We start from the raw sequence: 22075 nt of genomic DNA, 5'->3' as shown, positions 1-22075 counted from the left end.
AATGCTGTTTGAATTGATACAATCAGACACTCTGCAGATACTCCAGCCAGCAGGGACTCATTAGCAAGCAGCCAAAGGGGATAAGGGAGTTATTCCAAGAGGCTTCAGATGCCGGGAGCATAAACAGCAGCAGGAAAGGCGCTCAGGGCAGCTGATGGTCCCCCTTTGGCTGCAGGAAAGCCATTCCTTCTGCAACGTTTAGTGTTTTAAACGAAAGCTCAGCAGTCCAGGTGCTTCTGCTGACAGTTGTTACAGCTCAGGCCAGCCTGGCTCAGACCCCAGAGCAACAGCCCGTAAACCAGGCAGAAGGAAGACTGGAATATTTAGTCTTTCCTACCCCCATGGCTAGTGTGTGTCTTTAGTTAGTTACTAAAGTGGAGCAGGGGAGATGCTGGTTAAGAAGCCAACAGTCCGCTGATCTTTGTACACTTTGCGGTGGAAATGGCAGACGCTCAAGCGATCTTTCGAATGCATGCAGTGCGGCTGCACATGGTGCACCTGATTAGGGGGGATCTAGACCAAATGCACACTGCAGAGTTGGTCAATCCAGCACGCCTCCCTAGGAAGGAAAGAGAAACCAGCTCCTCAAAAAATCTATTTTATTGTATAAAATTATACATACAAAATGCATGTGAAATACTGAACATTATATGATATAATGGAACAAAGGCAGAGACAGCATGTGAATGGTGATTTATCTTACTGTAGTGTTTGATTTGGAATATACAGCATGAAGGCAGGAAAGAAGAGACATTGGATGCTTAGGAAGCCAGGATATTATTAATGCTGGTACTACGGATTAGATCAACAGCCAAACTTCCCCCTTGAAGCTCATGGGGGATAGAGGTTTCAAGACAACTTGTGATTAGAAGGGGGGGGCAGGGGCACGGGAAAGACACTCACAGACACTTGATGCTATTTACAATAAAGCTAAACTGGGTCCTGCCCAGGAAATCCTCTTCCCAGTAGAAAAAGGCATGAGGCAACGTCCCATAGCTCTGCATCAGTTCTTGGAGTGTCTACAATGAGATGCCAGAGTTCTAGCTTAGCAGAAACAGGCAAATCCTCTGGTGTGGCTCTACTTATAAAGACAGATTTTATCATATAAATATAAAAAACTACCTCCACAACGGTCATGAAAGTCTGAGAGCCTGCCCAGACCTTTCCAAACCTTAACCCAGGTAAGGAAACTAGGGATGTTTAACTCGCCTGGAAGAAGATTCGCTGTGTGAATGGATTAATGGAATTGGAGAAGGCGGATATACACTAACATATCATCCTTTTAAAACAAACTGCTGTGTGTGGTCTTGATATGCCTCTCCTACTGCAAAGAAGTCCCATTAAAGAGAAATAGCCTTTGATCACAGAAACCATGTAATCCTTAAAAGGTTATGTTAAGAACATAAGAACGGCCATACTGGGTCAGACCAAGGGTCCATCCAGCCCAGTACCCTATCTGCCGACAGTGGCCAATGCCAGGTGCCCCAGAGGGAGTGAACCTAACAGGCAATGATCAAGTGATCTCTCTCCTGCCGTCCATCTCCACCCTCTGACAAATAGGTTGTTTTGTTTCAATCCTTTGTTTCAAAGCTTACGTTTGCTGCCATTTTTGGCACCAAAAAGCATCTGAAACGTATCCCTTACTATTCAGAGTATAACACTATGCTGATGATTGAATAGAGTTAGCATTTCTGTTTTAGTGGAGAACCATTAAGGTCTCACATAAGCAAATAAATACACCTTGAAAAGATCTGTAATTAGCACCGAAATGAGGAGCAGATGGGCCCTAAGAAGCTTCCAGTGCTTGCTGGGAGCTGAAGTGCCAGACTTCAGAAGGGGAAGAGTTTGATTATTCAGCTGTCACAGGGAACGCAGCCTATGTTTGGATAAGTGAGGAAATTTCTAATGCAATTTGACTTCTGCAGCACCACCCTGTGTCAGCAGTAGGGTAAATACTAATTCAGATTAGCCAATTTAAAAATAAAATAAAGTCCAACATGGATGAACTGAGGTCTAGGCCCAGACTCTGCCCTGCACCAAGCAATGTGGGAGGAAGGTGTCCGACTCAGGGAGCATCTTATGCCTCCATGAGAATCATGGAGGAATTGTGCCAGCTCTGGCCCACTGACACATTAGAGCAGCTATGGGGCTGCTCTAATTTATGTCTATTGGCCCAGGTCTTTATGGATTATACGCAACTGCACTCCATCCTGACCCCAGCACCAGGACAAGGAGTGTGGTGGCCAGTCAGCACAAGAGCTGGCTAAGTGAGAACTTCCCCATGACAGGTTAATTCTCAGTTAGGGCTAGATTCGGCCACCTTGCTCTGCCAAAGTGGTACAATCTGGTCCATAATTCAAAAAGTAATTTGATTGTGGGCTGCTCTGCACTGGAAAGTTAGATCAGCATTACTACATGTAAGGGGTGTGAAAAACCCACACCCCTGAGTGATGTAGTTAAGCCAGCCTAACCCCTGGTGTAGACACCGGGAGGTTGACAGAAAAATACTTCCGTTAACCTAGCTACTGCCGCTCAGGGAGGTGGATTACCTACAGAATGGAGTACCCCTCCCATCGTTGTAATAAGTGTCTACTGAAGCGCTGCCGCTGTAGCCTTTTACGTATAGATGGCCTTAAAATAAAGAAGAAACTGGAAGTAACATTTCTGGAGATACACACTTCGGGTTCCAATGCTGTGAACGCCACCTCTCTCATGTGAAGGTACTCAAGGTCTTAAGCATCTGCAGGATTACATCCTTAGACAAATCAGTGTCACATGATTTATTTTAACACTACCCACAAGTGGAAATGTTCGCAGAAAGTTAAGACTCTGTGCTGTTTCTAGAGAAAGTAAATGATTAAGTGTCTTAGTAACGGTCCAGAAACCAAGAAACCAACCTGAAAACCAAAAAACAAAACCCAAGAACTAAAAATACCATTTACAAATCAAGTTTATAAATGCATTAAACATTAATACGATCAGGTAAAAAGGCTGCATATAAAAATATATATACACATATAAAAACCATCAGACATAGGCTTGTTAGGACTGGAATACAACACTAGAAGGCTGAAGAATAATGCAGTTGCTTCTTGATCTCCCTCTTGTGATAACATTGCTTCAACATCCTCCGCAAGAGGCTTCTTTAGAAAGATGGAGTGGGGTTGAGAGGTGATCTCTGTGGAGATACCAAAAACTGTGGCAGGCTCCTGCTCTCGGAGTGGGACCTCAGAGACTAGTCTCAATTAGTGAGACACCAAGAGCCAACGTGAGAAGAGATCCACCAGGATCCCAAAGTGGTAGAATACTTTTTCTTTTTTTTTTTTTTAAAGACAGCCTTTGACTCAAGATCCCACAAGAGATCCCATCAGCTCTTCTGGATTATACACTGAAAAGGCTTTAAAGTGTTATGAGGAAGATTATTTTGTGCACCAGCAAATCATTGCTTTGTTAGACTGCACTGTCTAGGAGACGTGCTCTAGCTGGCTATTTAACCTGAACTACACTAGTGAACGGAGAATACAAAATACTGTACAAAATGCTCAACTGTTACCCCCCTTCTTCCCCACCGCCTGAGGCCTCCTACCTCTTCAATGCTGATTAGAGGAAAAGCCAAGAGATCGTGACTGACATCTCGTTTGAATTACAAGCAAATCTATTGCATTGCACACTACATGTTGCAAATCAAACAGTACAGAAAATGTACCATGTGGCTGTTTTGTAAAACATTAGTTTTCCCCCTACTTTGTAAAAGAAGAGTCTATGACAACGGCCTTGGATGACTGACCTACGAGCAAGCTTAAAACTGGTCCCATTACAGTGTGGGCGTAGCTGACAGATACTTTCTGTACCATGGCTTCCTACTCCATCAATCCCCGTGCCATTTATGTCACCACAAAAATAGATTCAGATTTGCTATTAATGGAGGGAGCCCAATACTGTAACTTTTCCTTTACAAAACTGATCAGACACTAGCAAGCCCCCACAAAGCAGGATATGAGATTAGAGTCCAACATCCTTTCAAATAAATGCCTTGCACAGCAGGCTTACAAAATCGACAAGTCACTAGATAAAAGGTAAAAAGGTTTGGTAGTTATGATCTGAGAGATTAGTTATTGCCGTAAACCGGAAACACTAGAGTATGACTTCCTATTGGGAATATTAGAAGCTACGATTTTGCTTTTTGAGCATTAATATTCTCTTTTAACTCAGCAGAACCAAATGGATCTGGATCTTTGATCAAAGTGCAAGTTTGGGCTAAGGCCCCACAGCAAAATATGAAATATGGGCTCCCTAATGCCCATTAGATTTGTCCCGGAGATGCACAAAGATCAGAAATCCAGGGACTTGGATGGTCTGGGCTGGAATGACTTCCCATTTGTCCCCTGGTGCAAGCAGTGAAATGTTTTCAGTTTGTAACCAGAGCAATTAATCCCTGGCTTGCATTGTAGTGGCATCTATGTGCACAGGAGAATTTAGCAGACTGGAATCATTTGAGGGCCAATAAGTAGTAAGAGGTGCCCAAGGTGTTGTTAACCCCTTCCTTCCCCTGCTCCCCTAACTGTGTAGAAGCCAACAATCAAACAGTTCTATGGTTGTGCTTTGATTACATCTTCAGTAAATATGGCCCGATTAAAACAGTGCTCGCAACTGCCCCCATCTCCACAAAGCTGCAGTTTTTCTTTCCACGACATAGACATCCACGAACTATTCCTGAACACGAAGTTTCTACTTGGGCAGAATGGATAAACCCCCGGAGATTTCTTTCAACTCTCTTCGGGCAGTTAGGTAACTAAGAAACAGTTCGCAACGGAGTGCCTAGCCTGTTAGGAAAGCTCAGTGTCAATCCCGGGGATAAGCAGACCCTAGAGAGGAGCTGGGAATGCAGTTTGTCGTCTCTTGATTGGGTTTCCCTTTTGTGCTGCTATTCTGCAGCCAGCAATTTCCCCCCTTTCTGCTATAAATCTGAACGATAGACACATCTGGGTATTTGAAAGGATGCTTTTAAGCTACTTGTACTACAGGGCTAGTATTTATACTAAGTGCGGGGCTCTATCAGTTTAAAAAATAGTGCAGATATAGATTTACATTTCAGGAATCAACACTATAACAAACAGAGCAAGTTCCAAAGTGGAGAGTAAATGCAGCCCTTTGCAGCCTACTATTATCTATTTTGCATGGGTAATCTAAACCTTTTAGGGAGTAAAACCATGTAGGGAGACTGTTCTTGGCATCCTCAAGACGGATCTGACCCATATTATAAACAAGTTAGTGTGCTATAGACTAGGTGCAGCCCTGTTTATAACTTGGTTCAGACCTCTCTACGCCGGCCAAAAGAAACCAAGTGTACCTGAGGCTGAACCATAGGGTTTGGATCCAGATCTGACCTTCCACTGCTGGGGACCAGTTGGATCCAGGTTCTGCTTCAAGAGGTTAATACAGTTCTGGTCAACAAGGTAGTAAACACAGGGCCTTTGGTGATACACCTGGATCAGTTCCCCCAACGTTTCCATTAGCCAGTTCTAAATATCTGGCAAGTGTTTATTAGGTCTTCCTGAAAAAGGTTTAGTCCGACATGGTGTTCAAAAGCAACCCAAAGCCAGGTTGCTAGCATGGAGACAATAGCATGACACCAGACAGCGATAGGATAGCCTCAGAACCCTGGTGTCCCCAGCCTAGGCGAGGTGAGACTAAGTAACTTACGAAGATGCTTGACTTCTAGGAAAGTGTACTGTCCACTTCATAGCACCACCTACTAGTCAGCCCATTCCAAGCTCATCCGCTCCTGCAGGGCTAAGGTCAAATCCCATAAAAGTTCAAAGGGGATTCAAGAGGGGGACTGCAGAGCTCTCTCTAGTACAGACGTAATTAAAAAGCTGAGCCCAATTCCTTAATACCAAAGCCAATCCCTTCACCACCACCAGAGTCTTGTAATTTGGTATTAAGGAAGCAGTTTGAACATATGTCACCAGCTGACTCTCTTTCTGTACAAGAGAGAAAAGATCGAAGCTAAAAACAGATCCAAACATCCCATCCTGTAACACTTTGTGGAGTTTTAAATCTGATCTCAGATGCAGATGGGCAATTTTGCAGACTGACCCCATATTTCTATAATGGAGCAAATCAAAATCCCAGATCCGAAACTCCATGCATGTGCTTTGAGGTGCTCTCCATTGGAGCACGGATTCTAGTACAAAGGAGCAGAACATATTGCTAAATGCTGTGCATTTCAAAAAGAGGGGTTTGACCAAACCCCTCAGACTGCAAAAGCAGAAGGAAAGGCAGTTTTGCGTAACATGCCATCTGGATCTCTTCAAATCCAGATCTCCCTGGGGAAAATGCTACATTTCCATTGAATACGGTCATCTGTACAGTACCTGGGTTGAACGGAGGTCTTTAGAGTAGTGTTAACACTGAAAGGGTGCATTTTTTTTTTAAAATGCACTTTTAAAGAGAAGGAATTCTTTAGCAAATAGAAAGCTGAAAAGTAACCTAAAGGCTAAGTACTAAGGGTAAAAATCTGTACAGAAACTTTTAAAAACATCTTTAAAAAAAATGTGCAAATGGACTCTGGAAAAAGAGGCAGCTATATGCCCGAAGTGATACGGTACAGATCCCTTCAATGTGGAATTGTTAGTAGGCATGGGGGAGCTGAACAGTTTGCGTGCAGAGTCTAGCAGTTGGAGGAGTGCATGCTCCCCAGCTGGCCAGCCGCCAGCATCAGGATGTCTTTCTTCTCCTTGTGGAAACGCAGCTCTTTCCCAGCCAGTCGGGCTTCATCCAGCTCCCTCTCTGTCGAGGACAGCTCTCTGGAAAGGGCTCCTGGGGTGCTCTGCTCCCTGTTCACCCAGTCCATGGCCATCTGGTTCCTTATGTCGTCATCCAGAGCACGGTGTGAATAGTGAGCCAGCACCTCCTAGTGGGAAGAAATAGGACGGGAGCTTATGAATGGCGAGTCACCAAGAACACGCGCATTGGCTAGTAGCATCTGGCTCAGTTGCACACGACAGCATGATGGGAAATGAATGACGGGTCTGGATGAGCACCGCAGCAAAAGGGCCAAGAATCCCTTAGGCATCTGCGGTACTGCTGCCAAAGCAGCACTCAGCCAGTGCCCAGGCCAGCCTTACCTGCCGTGAGCACTGCCTCTCTCGCATGGCTTTGAGGCTGCCATTCCAATGCAACAGCTGGAAGACGGTCATCAGCTCCTGCGAGGGGAAATGGCAGTTAGCTTTGAAGGGCAAGAGTGTCAACAGAAGGAACTGGCGAATCAAGGGAAGGGTAGCAATGTACACAGGCAAAATGCTTCTCTAGCACACAGCTGAAAGCCTGCTTTCTGTGCCATAGAGCCCTCAGGAGGCAGTGTTCCCTAGTGGGAAGGGACACAGGAGACCTATTGTGACCTTGAGCAAGTCACTTCACCTCCTGGTGCCTCAGTTTCCCCCTCTAAAATAAGGATAATGATACTGACCTCCTCTGTAAAGTGCTTAGAGATCAGCTGCTAAGAAGTGCTAGGGCTACAGCCGGTAAGAGGTGCAGACTATTATTAAAAGACAGACTTAGGTGGGGAAGATACACAGGAGTGAATTAGTCCTTCCTTCCACTTACATTTTTGCCCATCTAGTTACTAAGCCGGCAGCAGGGAGGGCGTAGTGGTTAGAGCAGACGACTGGGAGCCAGGACTCCAGGGTTATATTTCCAGCTCACCATGTGGCATTTACAGACCGGTTCTATTCCCTTATCTGTAATCCTGGGCAAGTGGCTTCGTCTTTCTAGATCTTTTCCCTCACCCGTAAGTTAACCACCTCACAGGGAGCTGAAGCTTCAGGAAAAGTTTGTGAAGTGCTTTGAACTCCTTGAGTGGAACAGGCTAGAAGCCATTACTGCTACTTAGATGATAAGCTTCACAGGGCAGGGACCGTGTTATGGGTTTGCACAGTGCCTACCACGGAGGACTCTAGACTGACAGGGCCCTTCAGCACTATTGCAATATAAATAAATTCGTGATCACAGCAGGCTTACTTAAAGTTGAGGCCATGCTGATAAAGTCCTACAGTAGAGAGATGAAAAGGGCCATTCATGGAACAACTATTTAAAAGGACATATGTTATTGTATAGGCTGATCCATCAGCCAAGGGCACTGCCCATGCCTTGCATAGCTAGACAGAAGACCACTACCAATGATGGGATGGGAAAGATCCTTCAGACTGCTGAAGCTTTATGATACCTCTTGTGCCGTAACATCCTCTGTTGGTGCTTCCCTCTGCCCTTTTCATCCCCAGAGCTATTGCACCAGACGCTGGTCGGTGATAGTGCAGAGCTTGGTTGTAATGGAAACCGGGCAAATGTTTCTCTGATGGCCGCACAAACCCCATTCCATAAACTCCCACAGAAAGCCAGGCTTCCCACAGACAATGCCGCCAGAGGAATATACAGGATGTGGCGTCAGTTTGTGTAAACAGGGCTATTAATATAAACACTTATCCTCCGCCTACAGAATGTTACCATTCAAGGGAGAGCAGCAGGGCAAAAAGTCAGTGTCAGGAAAGTTTGCCTAGAGCAGAGAGTTCCAAATAAAAAACTAAGTTACGAGTTTAAGGCGCCTGCCTACATGCATGAAGCTGCCAAGCTCCTTTGAGCATCTGGCAACTGAAAGTAGGGTCTATTTCTCCCCTTCTGAGAATCAAATTCCTGAATCCGGATAAATCAGCTACTAGTGGGGAGTGTGTAAAGTCCCTGTTTCAAGTTTCCAGTGACCATAATATCTGTACTTCCATAAAGGGCCTTTCCTCCAAGGATCTCAAAGCACTTGAAAAAACAATTAAACCTCAGAACACCCGAGAGGTAGATGGCCCCATCAAACAGAGAAGGGAACACGCAGAAAGATGTGGCAGCAAGTCAGATGCAGAATTGGGAACAGAGTCCCAATTCTGTGTGCCCACTGCTCTAGGCATTGGACAAGCCTCCCTCCCAATGGCAGGGAATAAACCCCAGAAAAGCCTTGGCTCCCAAAGCATCGTCTCCACTGATTAAACGTGTAACTATGAGGTGAGGCAATGTCTACACTGGAGCTGGAGATGCAATTCCCAGTTCAAGCGATGTACATTATACTAGCTTTGATTGAGCTAGCACATAGCAGTGTAGCCACGACAGAGGGACAAGCTACAGTCCTGACAGAGACCCTAGGTACGTACTCGGGCGGCTAGCCTGACCAACCAGTGCCACTGTGGCTACACTGTATCAGCGGGATAGCCGTGTTAGTCTGGATCTGTAAAAAGCGACAAAGAGTCCCGTGGCACCTTATAGATTAACAGACGTATTGGCTACATTGCTATTCTTAGCATGCTGACTCGATCAAAGCTAGCACGCACATATCTACCTGAGCTGGAGATTACATCTGCCAGTGCAGATGTACCCCAGGTAACCAACTAAGATGATCTCAATGATTTCAAGACTTCAGTATGCCTAATTCTATACACTTACATAGTGCCTTTCATCCAAATACCTTCAGATGCTTTAAAATGGAAATAGCTAGCCCGTTTATCTTCAGAGAGGGGAAAATGACAACAGGCGAAACGACTTGCCCAAGGTGTCTCAGCCAATCAGTGGAAGAGTTGGGAATAGAACCCAGAACTCCTAGTCCTCTAACCACTAGACCATGTTGCTTCTTGCATTACCAATATATTCCAATACTGAAGGCATTGCACATGAAGCATGCACAACCCCTTCCACAATACTGGTCTATGTGAGCGTCTCAAGAGCTGTTTTAATCGGAGGGGCGCCCAAAACAGAACCCTGCACAATCCAGATATTGTCGAACTTTGGAAGGCTTGAAAAACCCTGGTCTGGATTCTGTGGCTGGAGCTCCTATCTAGCACTAAGGGTATAGCAACACAAAAGCCATAGCAGCACGTGCTTTCTGAATGCACAGGCCTGGTACATTCTGTAGCACTGAATGATGTGACTAGAAGATTTTAAAAAAAACACAAAAACCCACTTTAATCAAGACTGGAGCAGGGAATCAAGTTATGGATAGTACCTGAAACTCTAACATTGATTTTCCCTTGTTGGATTCCAGCATGAAACGGAAAGCACCAATTCCAGTGTTCGGGTTATCGGCTTCTTCTCGATTACCCTGCAGCAAAGAGTAATATTAAAGAATTACAACCCCTAAACAGAAAAAGGCAACCACACAGCTGGCACGCTGCTAAGCAGTGTTCCCACATGGCTCTGCTGCTATTAGTCAGACATTTTCAGGCTCCACAGACTTTCTTTGTTTGTAATCTGATGAGGCAAACTTTAACCACCTTGAATGTTTCAGATTCTACAAACATGGAAGAGATTTTGAACTCCTCCAACTCCCAGTAAACAGTGTGCTCTTGCTCGGAGACGTCCCAGGACAGAAGCCATCGGGACAAGACAAAAGCCAATGACTTGTCTCCATCTTGGAGAAACATGATGATACTTTACAGCAGCCATATCTAGCTGAGGAGTGCTCAGAGGTGCTTTGGAATTAACTGGATTCAGGTGGACAACAGGAAGTGGGCATTCACCCACGAAAGCTTATGCTCCAATACATCTGTTAGTCTTAAAGGTGCCACGGGACTCTCTGTTGCTTTTAACAGGAAACCTGAGATTTGAGCAAGGAATCTTGGAACACCCAGAAAATGTAATATCTGTGACCTGATGCTCTGGGCAGATTTCCTCATGCATACTTCCACAGACTTCTGTGTGAACTATGATGGCTTATATTTTCATGAATCCTAGAAATGTAGGGCTGGAAGAGACCTCAAGAGGCCATTTACTCCATTCCCTTGTGCTGAGGCAGGATTAAGTAGACCTAGACCATCCCTAATAGGTGTTTGTCCAACCAGTTCTTAAAAGCCTCCAAGTTGATCTAGTGTGAGGGACCAGTGACCATTTCAATGTCTTTTGGACCACCAGGATCATCACTGAAGTCCAGCAATACCAGCTTTCCAAGAGATACACAGCAGTATTTTCCTAGTTTCAGTAGTTGATGAGGTAACAGGTCTTAGAGGTCACACTTTGCATGCCTGTTGTATCTTGTACTTGTTGACTAGCATATTAGCCAGCCACCTCATAGGATCTATGCAAATTTTGACCATGATTTCAATGCAAACTGTTTCATGCTCTTGGCACAAGACGGGGGACTGAATTTGACTTCCAAGTCCCTTCCAGTGCTACATTTCTATGATCAGATGCTCTCTTTCGGTAGCATTTAGGATTGTAAGATTGTTTCACGGTTCACAGAGTAGTTTGGGTTCCATTAGGTGCTGTCTGAATGCACAATAAAAACTCATTCTGACAAAGTATGATTTTGGCACTAGGAAGTTTAACATGCCTACCACCAAGGATTTAAACAGGTACGGCTTTGTAATGCATCTGGCTTAAATAACGAGGCTGCACACAATAACAGGCTGATCAGAGAAGCTCCACACCCCAAGAGTTCATCAGGCTTGAACATTGCAGGCTGAGTAATGGAACGGAGTTGATCTTGCTCCAGGCCCGGTGAGCACCAGGAAGTCAGACACCCTTTTTGAAACAGCAAGGTGCAGTTATTGGTTACATTTGGAGGGGGCAGTGCCTTGTAAAGTCCTAACAATATCCCCCCAACCCCATGCAGTTAGAAAAACTTTTTTGATGCTTTCTGGCCTAATTAGTCTTGTTTTTCAGAGGCTATCCCTATAAAAGTACACAGGATCCCAGATAGGTGGCAACCTTACATTGATTGTAACATCTACGGCAGAGAAGTCACCATGTAATAAAATGCTCCTGTTTTTAAATCACATGCTCCACTTTTGTGTCATCAAGCCCTATTACCATGAATTAGGGGAAGATTTTCAAAAGCTCTAAGGGATTTAGAGCACAAATCCCCTTGAAAGTCAATGGAGCTGGTGCCTAGTTCCCTTAGGATCCTTTGACAATCCCATCTTGCAGGCATTCCAAGTAATACCACATGGAACCCACTATACTCCAGCAAGTTATTATACACCTTTATCTTCTGCAGAAGAAAAATAAGAGAGACTATCTAGCCAACCTTTCGGGTTACTGGTAGTACCAGACATGGGCAGGCATTGAGTAAGCCAGTCTTTCATTTTAGCTCACATAAAAGCAGTTCTATACAAGAGAGACATTTTTATATTTAAAAGAAACTTGGCTAGAATTGTAGGAAAGGGTGTGAAGTGCTTCTCCTGGAAGTGGAATAAGTTTGGAGTTAACAGGCCCTCAACAGTGGGAATGCTGAAAACATTAAGGGCTAAATGGTGCTCTCCGATACACCAGTCCAAAGTAAGTCTGCTGATCTAACTGGGTGCAGATTTAACTCCAAGTGCAGGGCTGAGAGGATAGATGGAGAAGGGAGTTTGAATCCAGGAAGGGAACAGTTTGAGAGAAAACAAGAATTAGAGTAATCGTTTATTTTTATTTTTAGTATTTCTGTATCATTCCAAGAATCACTGGAAAACCTGCCATAAGGGTTTCCAGATGCAAAAGAAATTTCCCTTCCCATAGATTTATGAGATTTTCCAACCAGTCTGTCCCTATCAACTGCAACAGTCAAGACATTCAAAGCCCTTACGTTGAAAGATGCCAAGGCTTCCGAGACACTCTTCTCAATGAACTCATCTGTGATCCTCCGGGAGGGGTGCTCGTTAAAGACAGAATTCATTAGTGCAATCTTCGCAGCGCTCCTCCTGGCTTCAGCCTTGGTCGGACAGAACTGGGGACAGACGTACATGCCATCAGGACAGAAAAGCAGAGACGGCTGAGATCAGTTAAGGCCGACACACTCCAAAGTTCTCCCCGCATATACGAAATGGCTGTTAAGTGGCAGTTGTTGTGGAGTGCTGGAAAGCTATTTTCTCAGACATCCTGAAGTCATTAGGAGTGTGTTTTAAACCACAGCAAGCCCAGCCATACTGAATGCAAAAAATTAAACTGGAAGTTGAAGTCAGCACATACTATGTGGACATGGAAATACCACCAACTGGACTGCCAACAAAATTAATTATCTTAAAACCAAAACACAGCCAGCCTTCTCTAAACACGAGGGCGACGCTGCAGGATGGGGAGGCAGCTCAGCTGCTGGAATTGTTTCTTTTGGATGCCTTCTTCAAACCAAGACTAGAGCATAACTCTGCCTTAAGCCACTGCAGGAAAGGAATCCGAAATGCAATCAGGACCCTGTGTGATTTTTGGACTTTAATCTTTCTGGTTAAGTATTTGGATTGGACCTTTTCCTTTGCAACAAAGGAAAGGCAGTGGCTATTGATCAAGCCTTATTAGTTTGGCTGCCAAACTTTTCTGAGCATCTTGGGAAGAGACACTGGGTCGAATTCAGAGCTGTATTAGGGATTGAAACTCTACTGAAGTTCATGGTCTCTAGAATTCACACTGTAACCGTACTCAACTACTTAACCCTGTGAAGAATAAGGCATTTAACTTAAGGCAAATATTGCTATACAACAGTTATGCTAACACTTGCCAATTGCCTTAGATGCCATGTATGCAACCTCACTATTTGCAGAATCCCTATTAATTCCCTGCAGCGAGTAGGTAATCCTGGGGTAACGTAGCTAAAGCAAATCTCAAGCTAAAGACAACCACTGCACTTACCATGTTGAACTAAGTTGGGTTGGATTTATCCCTCTACTATGGGTCCGGATCCATCTGTGTTTTGGGACTCCCAGAAAATCTCCAGCACCCACCCCTCACAGCGAGGAATTTGATTCCATTAGAATGGGGACTTGAGGGAATTGATGGACTCCCCTCAGCCAGTTCTACAGAGAATGAGCTCTGTAGCTAAAGCCACTCAAGTCTCTGTAGCCATGTGGTCCTACCTGGAAGCTGCCAAAGCAGCTCCCCCCAGGCAAGGTGACATAGCAGACATAAGGGGGGCTGTTGGAAGGGACCATCTCATACACCACCAGGGCTCCGTTTTTCAGATCAGCACCGCGTGACTGCTTCATCTGCCAGAACTCCTGAAGAGCTTCCACAACGTTCACTGAAGATATAGAAGTCAGGGGAAAAAAAGTTAAGGACGGACATCAGAGAGAGAAATGGTCTTTTCATACCGCAAAAATTGAGCGCAGGAAACGGAGCCTGAGAAACTGGTTTGACTGCTCCCCACTTGTGATTGCTGGTCTACAGAAACGGAGAGTCACTTGCACATTAACACACCTTGAGCTGTACCAATATGACAGCAGGGTCCCTCCCCATGGAGCTAACAGTCCAATTCTGAGAATGGTCAACTTCAAGCAGAATTGTAGGTGCTCAGCACCTCTAGACCCAAGTTCTAACCTTGAGACACAACAGTCTAAACATACAGTGAGTGAGTTAAAAGGCAAGGCTTTTGGTAGTGAAATTTTCCTCTTAGAGAAAGCTGGTGGGGTGGGGGGTGGGAAGACCGAAAGGCTCTTGGAAGAGTATTTTAAAGAAGGGATCTGAGTTAATAAGGGAAGAAATCAGCAATGTCTTTTTCCTAAAGGCAATCTATATTGGTAGTGATGTGTTTGCCCCTTGCTTGGGCCAATCAGCTGGGCTGTCAGTGTCAGGAATCGGACTGGATGCGATTCTTCAGACATTTAAGACCACAAAAGATTCTGCAGTGTTCAAGTGGCACTGTGCGGCAGGTGGCAGGGCTAATTAGAGCCAATAATAACCTCACTGACCTGCCCTGGCACTAAGATGCCCAATAGAGATCACCTGCCCTTAAGTCAGACATTTCATGTCCAGTTTGAGAAGGTCACTGTTTTATGGAGCTGCACAGAGGGCTCATTCAGAAAAGGCGTGGGCTGCCCAATTCAATCCTTCCCTAATTCCACTGACATTTGGGTGGGAATGGAGAGGCCTCATTTAAGAATCATGACTGTCTTTCTGAATGGGAGGAGGTATAATTGAATGGTGAATCACATACTAAAATAAGGAATATCATTTTTAGTAGAAGTGTTTTGTTTTCCCCCCCCATTCATGTCAGGAAACCAGAGTCCAAATCTTTAACCCTGGCTTACTTTGGCAATTATGGTCCTTTCAGGATAAGAGCCAGTCTTTAACAGTCTTCTAGATGTTCCTTAAACAAGTAGAACATTTGCCATACTAGATTCAAGCAGATATCCTGCCTCTGCCTGAGGACAATACCCCAATGCTTCAGAGAAGGCAAAAATCCCACTACGCACCCAACTAACTGTGCAGGGCTGCACATGGTGGAAAGATTGCTTCCGAACCTCTGTGGTGATAAGCGTGTGGCCAGGAGCATGAGATTCAATTACTCTTATCTTTGCATACGTGCAGGAATTACAAACATTAGTCATCAACATTATCCAAGATTCCCTGCAGCTATTTCACGTGCTGTGAGGGAAGAAGCATTTCCTTTTATTTGTTCTAAATTTATCTGCCCTTAACATTAGAGCAATTCCTCCTGCCACTGGAGGGATCCCACAGCTTCCATCAAAATCCCGAGTCTGAAAATTCTCTCTAAGCTACTTTCTAAACTAAATAATTCTAGGTTTTTGCGATATCTAGTTCTAGGAAAATCCTCTCCTAATCCATCTTCGTTACCCTTCTCTGGGCCTTCTCCAACCTCAGTTATCACTTTGAAATGAAGCAATGTACAAAATGAATTAGAGTAACATTTTGCAAACAAAAGAATGCTACTGGAAAGAAGAGTTAGGCCCTTCCATGCGGAATCCTGCTAGAGAGTTATTCCAGTTTCTTTTACAGGAAGACAGAACAAGCAAGAGGACTCCCCTGCTTACAGAAATCCCCCCATTGGAATGTGACAAGACGGAAGATCAGTTTGGTGACACACAAAGAGTACCACACTAGGTACTTCAAGCTATCCAGCTAAACATTTTATTGGCCCACACACTGTACTGTAAGTAACACTTTAGGTTTTCAGCCATGCAGTTTTCAGGATAAGAGAACTAGCTTTATCTTATTGCCTCTAAAGTTATTAGTTTCATTAGCTTCCTGTAGAATGGAACCAACAGGATAGTTACCCGAAGTTTCTTACTAAAACATTTTGCCCGCCTGCCCCAGATGCAGCGTTTCAGGGAGTTAGTTAATAACGAGCACTTGGCTTGGATCACTTTCAAGTTTGGGGTATGGATTTTTCCTTAAACACACAACATGGGGGCAGTTTTAAACCCGAGATTCACAGGGAAACGTACACAATCTATGTGGTTCCTGGCCAACGCTACAGCACACCAGCCAGAGCACGGAATTCAAACATGGGCAATCAGATTCCCTTTCTACTGACAAGATAAATCATGCATATAATCCCCACGGGGCGCCAGAGACAATGCCTTATTCAACAAACAGTGTGACACCCCGTTTGGCACAGGGCAACTGAATCTTTGCAGCTATCACCGAATACCAGCAACTTCGCAAATGAAAAACTGAAATTAAGCCACATCAAGCAGCATGAAAAGGCTGAAATCACCCCCCCCTTGTTATTATGAACATTCAAAACAATAAAAAGTTTGTTAATTTAGTTAAGACAAGAAACTGGATGCTGAGCGCCTAAGTGGAGGTAACAAGGAGACACTGTTTAGCCAGTGCATGGGACTTGAGTTCCCAGTGTGAGACAAGCTCCTTTCTATGTTGCACACTGCTTATTTGTTTCGCAGGGTGCTTTGTTAGCAACTGCTGGAGCATTAGGTCTGGCAGCTGAGCGAGTATCCAAGAGGTTCTCTCTCAAGGACTGAAATTGGTGCTTCCAGCCCAACAGAGAATGGGGGCGATTTAAAAAGAGAGAGGAGAGAGTTAAACAAGTAACTGGAACTCGGCAAAGATACTTTAAAGAAAAAACTGCAAGAGAAACTCAGCAAGCCTGGTTGCTGTGAATGGAAAAAAAGACTTTAAAAAAATAATAGTATCAGAGCTTATGGTATTTCTTGAATAGTCCTATCTGTCTTTTCCCTTTCAGCATAGTTACAGCTGAATAGCGCTATAAAGGCCACACCACCATGCATATTTATCAGGTAATAAGTGCTTAGCCAGTGGAGTGATCTTTCAGCCAGTCGGACGGCAAAGAGCATTTGTTCACAGCGGCATACGGATTCTGGGGGGAAGACAACTTCCATCTTGTATTTGTTCTGGGTAGCAATCTTCAGCTCTTTGCCGGACTAGAGTTCTCAAAACGCATCACCGATTCACCCCCATCCTCCCAAAGAGACCGTGCTTGAAATGGGTGGATTCATATTGTTCAGAGTTAGGGTGACCAGAGGTCCCGATTTTATAGGGACAGTCCTGATTTTTGGGTCTTTTTCTTAGATAGGCTCCTATTACCCCCCACCCCCGTCCTGATTTTTCACATTTGCTGTCTGGTCGCCCTATTCAGAGTTCTGCTGCTGCCATGTGAATTAACAGGAGGAGGAGTGGGGAGACGGGAAAAATCAAAAGCCACAAGGGAAGAGGACTGGAGATTCTGATCCAAACAGGATGTAAAATAACATCTGTGTTGCAAGCCAGAAGTTGGATGCATATTTTGGCTGTGACCCTTTGAGAAACAACTGAAGATGTTGAGTTGTCCAGTTTTCCATTAAAATATTAAAACTGTTATGAGCAGGCCCAGCCCTGCTCACATCCTCTGATGACTAGGTTCGACCTGGAAAAGTGTCATTAAGATCAGCTTTTTGAAGACTCCTAGTGGCAGCCAGAATACTATAGAAAAAGTAGTCATTTGAGACACTGCTTGACTGGGAGAGGGGGCCAACTGAATCAAATGGTACATTCATTTAGTGCGGAAATGACGTGTTGTTATTAGAGCAAGGGACCACGTTAGGACAACTCAGTTATATTTTGCTGCTGACTTGCTGTAGGACCCTGGAGGGTTGTTTTCGATCTATGCCTCAGTTTCCCTATCTCTAACCAGGGATGTCACCAGGAGGTTGCCAGGTTTATTTTAATATTTAAAGTGCCCTAAGATCCTATTGGACTAGTAGTGATAGAGCATATACATGGCGCTTTACAACCTTAGGGCATGTTCCCTCCCCCAGAACAGTTTATCGTATAAATGAGAATGTGAAGCAAAACAGAGCACTTGGGGTTTGAGAAGATACAAGAATCTTGAAATGAAAAGGGAAGAAGATTGTTGGGATTTGAGAAAGGATTTGACAGAACAGAGGGGCCGCGAGGCAGATGATGTATCAACTTCCATCTTGCATACAAGACACCAGTATTTAGCCAAAGGAATTTTAACACATTTGAGAACTGCAGCCACTGGGTCAACAAGCTCTAACATTGACACTGGCAGCAAGTGGTCCAATCAAAATCCCTTTTCAGCATTTATGACCATCACCCGTGAGGGAATGGGAAATGCTACGCACACATGCCCCCCATCCAGAGAAAAGCACTGAATCTACAGAGTCCTACATGGAGCAAAAGCTTTTCTCCCTTTTCAAAACTTAACCAGTAGAAAAGCAGCAATTCCCACTTAGCTTTGTTACTTAAAGCCAGGCCAGGAAGAGATGTAGCCCAGTCACACATATATAGAGTGCTTTGGCCATCAGTCATATCAATTGTTTATTGCCTTGGAGCGTAGACCCCCGGTCCCTGTATTGTGTATATGATAGCACATCTGACTCGCATATTAAATAAGGAAGAATAAGTGATTCCACATGGTGCTGAAATGCTTCTGAGCCGGAAGAGCAGCAGTTCCAATGCATTCAACTCACATAACGTCTGCCAAGCATTTATCAGTTAGGATGTGTACAACTGCATCTACCGGACCTGCCGCCATAACCGGAACTCGGGAACTCAAACCAGTTGCAGAGCATCTCCAGATGGGTGGGGAGAAGGATACTTTCCACCTTTGTGCCAGTAAAATCTGAGGTTTAATCCTCTTTACTGCTTCCACATTTCTTAAGAGGACCAGGTGGGATGTGCAGGAGACTCAGATTTGAGGCTTCCCTGGAGTGCTCTCATATGAATTGGGAGCATCTGAGGCAATACTTGGAGTCCTCGGGATGGGGTGTGGTGTAGTTAACACTCCCACAGCAGCCCACTTTAGTGCAGACATACAGTCTGAGGAGCTAGTCACTTCTTCCACTCACCGTTGTGGTGAAAAGAATCGCCTGTAGCTGCAGGTAAGCTGAGCAGGGACAGGGATCTTATGGAAAATACAGTCACTTAGAATGCAAGCATGGGGGTGGGAAAAAAGGAAACCATCAGTATGCCCAGCAAAACACCCTTCATAGCTGCCTTGTGGGTGTGAAAGAGCCTTTTGTCAGGCACTAACCAGAGAGTAAAGGTCTCATACACATGCTCAGGACTCAACCATTAACACACACAGGACCGCCCAGAGGATTCAGGGGGCCTGGGGCAAAGCAATTTTGGGGGCCCCCTTCCATAAAAAAAAGTTGCAATACGATAGAATACTATATTCTCGTGGGGGCCCCGGCAGGGCCCGGGGCAAATTGCCCCACTTGCCCCCCGCCTCTGGGCGGCCCTGCACACAGAGCTGTCAAACAAACCCTTACTCCTCTGATAGGGAGATTAGTAACTGGCATACATTTACGCAGCAAGTTACAGAAGCACCATGAGTTTGAAACCTACCCATCTTCAAACATAATAAAGAATTGTTCCAGATCCTACACCTAACCCCTCCCCCCCCAACATTCCTGCCCCCCTACCAGTCTTATAGTGACATTTACCTATTTTTTCCAGGCCTAAGGGTACGTCTTCACTACCCGCCGTATCGGCGGGTAGCAATCGATTTATCCGGGATCGATATATCGCGTCTCGTTAAGACGCGATATATCGATCCCCGAACGCGCTCACCGTGGACTCCGGAACTCCACCAGAGCGAGCGGCGGTAGCGCAGTCGACGGGGGAGCCGCGGCCGTCGATCCCGCGCCGTCTGGAGCCCAGGTAATTCGATCCAAGATACTTCGACTTCAGCTACGCTATTCGCGTAGCTGAAGTTGCGTATCTTGGATCGATTCATTCCCCCCCCCACCCAGTGTAGACCAGCCCTTAGTTTTCAAAGACTAGTGATTTCAATTGACCAACCTGAGACGCATTAAAGGGACTTGATTTTCAGACAGCAGATGGCTCAGCACTGTGTGAAATACAGGCCCTTTTAGGTGTCTCAGGTTGAGCACCCAGGCAAACCCCAAGTGAAAACAAAGGACCAAGCAGGGGGAAAGAGTGCAACTGACATGATGCAAAGTACTATCAACTGCAGGAGGTGAAACAGAATGATCAGCTGTTTGCCGCAAGAGCTGTCCATTACCCTGATCTTAGGGACCACTTGTAACAAGAGAAAGGTGTTTTGTTTTTTTTAAGAGAGACATTATAAGAGAAGAGCAAACACATTACCAATGTCTTCTGGTCACTTCCAATCCCCTAGTTCACCTCTGCCACATACATACATCCCTGAGTGTAAGGGGATCCCCAGCCCAGGAGTCCCCAGTTAGAAATCAGGATGGAGTAGCAGGTCTCCTTCCTCACCTTTACTATATCCCCAAGCACAGGGAGTCCCCCCTCTGAAGGGACGGCAGAGTGGGGGGTCTCCCAGCTCCCCCCTCTCACTTCAATAGTCACACTGCTTGCGGGGGACGGGACCCACGCCCCAGGACAAGGTGGCCCTGCGGTGTGGGGTAGGAGATCCCGGCTCCATCCACTTCCCGGCTCCATGTAATGGGCCTGGGGATCCCCAGGGTGTATGTGGGGGACTAGTAGGGATCCCAGTCCTTGGGGCAGGGGGACGGTCCCCCCCTCACCCAGCCGGGCCCTAGTGCGGTGTACAAGGGGTTTAGCCCCCCAGGGTTGGGGGAGAGCTCAGATGGGGAGTCCCACTCACCGCAGCAGAGACACCCCCCCCCTCCCCGGCTCAGCCACAGCCCTGAGGGAGGGTCTCCATCGCCGGGGGGCGGGCGGGGGGGGGGGCGAGTCCCAGCCCCCCTCACGCAGCCCGGCTGTAGCGCTACGTGCCGGGGGCCCTGCCCGCCCGGGTTGGGGGGGTCCCTCGCACGGGGGGTGCCGGTCACCGGGGCGGGGGTCCCCCGGTTCCCCTCACTCACCGCGGCCGTAGCCCTGCGTGTGCTTGGCGAAGCTGCGCACCACCGCCTCCACCGCCTCGCGCAGCACGGCCGGGGGCCCCGCTCCGCCCGGCGAGGCCCCCGGGCCCGGCAGCCCCGGAGGAGGCGGCGGCAGCACCAGCCCCGGGGGCGCCGCCGGCAGCGGGGGAGGAGCGGGGGGCGGAGGGGCCGAGGCTGCCACCGCGGGGGCCCCGGTCACCCCGGGGCGCAGGGAGCGCAGCGTCCCCACCCCGGGCTGCAGCCGCTGGGCGCGCACCGACTCCATCATCATCGCCGCCGCCTGTCGGCCTCCGTAGCCTGCCCCTACTGAGCCGAGGAGGGGGCTGCGCGGCCCCGGGGCTGCCACTCACCGGGGGCTGGGCGGGCCCTGCAGGATGGAGAAGCCAATCGCAGCGCAGAGCCCCGGGAAAGAGGCGGAGGATTAGAAGAAATGGCCCAATCACCGAGCTAATTCCCAAAGGAGTGGGCGGGGTCTGAAAGTGAGCCGTCCAATCAGAGCTCGTGTGCCCAGCTATGAAGAAGGAGAGAGGGTGGCCGAATCAAAAGAGAGTCTTCCCAAGAGAGGGCGGGGTTTGAAGGAGATAAACCCAATCACAGCCCGGATCGCTAACGATGACTGAAGAGCGAACGAATCAAAAGGCAGATTATCAATTGAGGGGGCGGGGACTTCTCTAGTTGCCCAACCAGCGGCCTGGCTGGATGAAAGTGGGCGGGGAATGAAAAATCTAGCCAATTAAATTACGCCTCACTGGAAAAAAGAGGAGAAACATGATAATACTCCAATCACAGCCCAGGTTGTGTTGTCAGGGGGCGGGGACTATGGGATTTAACCAATTAGAACCCACCTATCTCCTGCTAGAGAAGGACAGTCATGTTCTAGCGCAATGGATCCTGGGAGTGTGGCCAAGTGCAAGGAATTCTGGGAGTTTGGCTAAGTGCTAAGAATTTTGGTAGTGTGGCCACGGATTCTGGGAAAGTGCGGCACAGGGCAAAGGGTTCAAGCAGCCAGGACT

At 46.5% G+C, this 22075-nt stretch overlaps 1 protein-coding gene across 1 annotated transcript; it reads right to left on the bottom strand.

Annotated features, from left to right (window-relative positions):
• Positions 1-3325: 3325 nt before the first annotated feature.
• LIX1L (limb and CNS expressed 1 like) lies at positions 3326-21333 on the bottom strand. Its single transcript, XM_065420084.1, has 6 exons — positions 21045-21333; positions 13860-14023; positions 12599-12739; positions 10040-10135; positions 7131-7208; positions 3326-6916 (listed from the first exon to the last, which is right to left on the bottom strand). The coding sequence occupies exons 1-6, from the start codon at positions 21331-21333 to the stop codon at positions 6674-6676; spliced, it is 1011 nt and encodes a 336-aa protein (XP_065276156.1). The 3' UTR covers positions 3326-6673.
• Between the last annotated feature and the right edge of the window lie 742 nt (positions 21334-22075).

The sequence above is a fragment of the Emys orbicularis genome, chromosome 20 (genome assembly GCF_028017835.1).
Source record: "Emys orbicularis isolate rEmyOrb1 chromosome 20, rEmyOrb1.hap1, whole genome shotgun sequence".
Taxonomy (NCBI): Eukaryota; Metazoa; Chordata; order Testudines; family Emydidae; genus Emys; species Emys orbicularis.
This window is presented reverse-complemented; position numbering and strand designations above follow the sequence as displayed.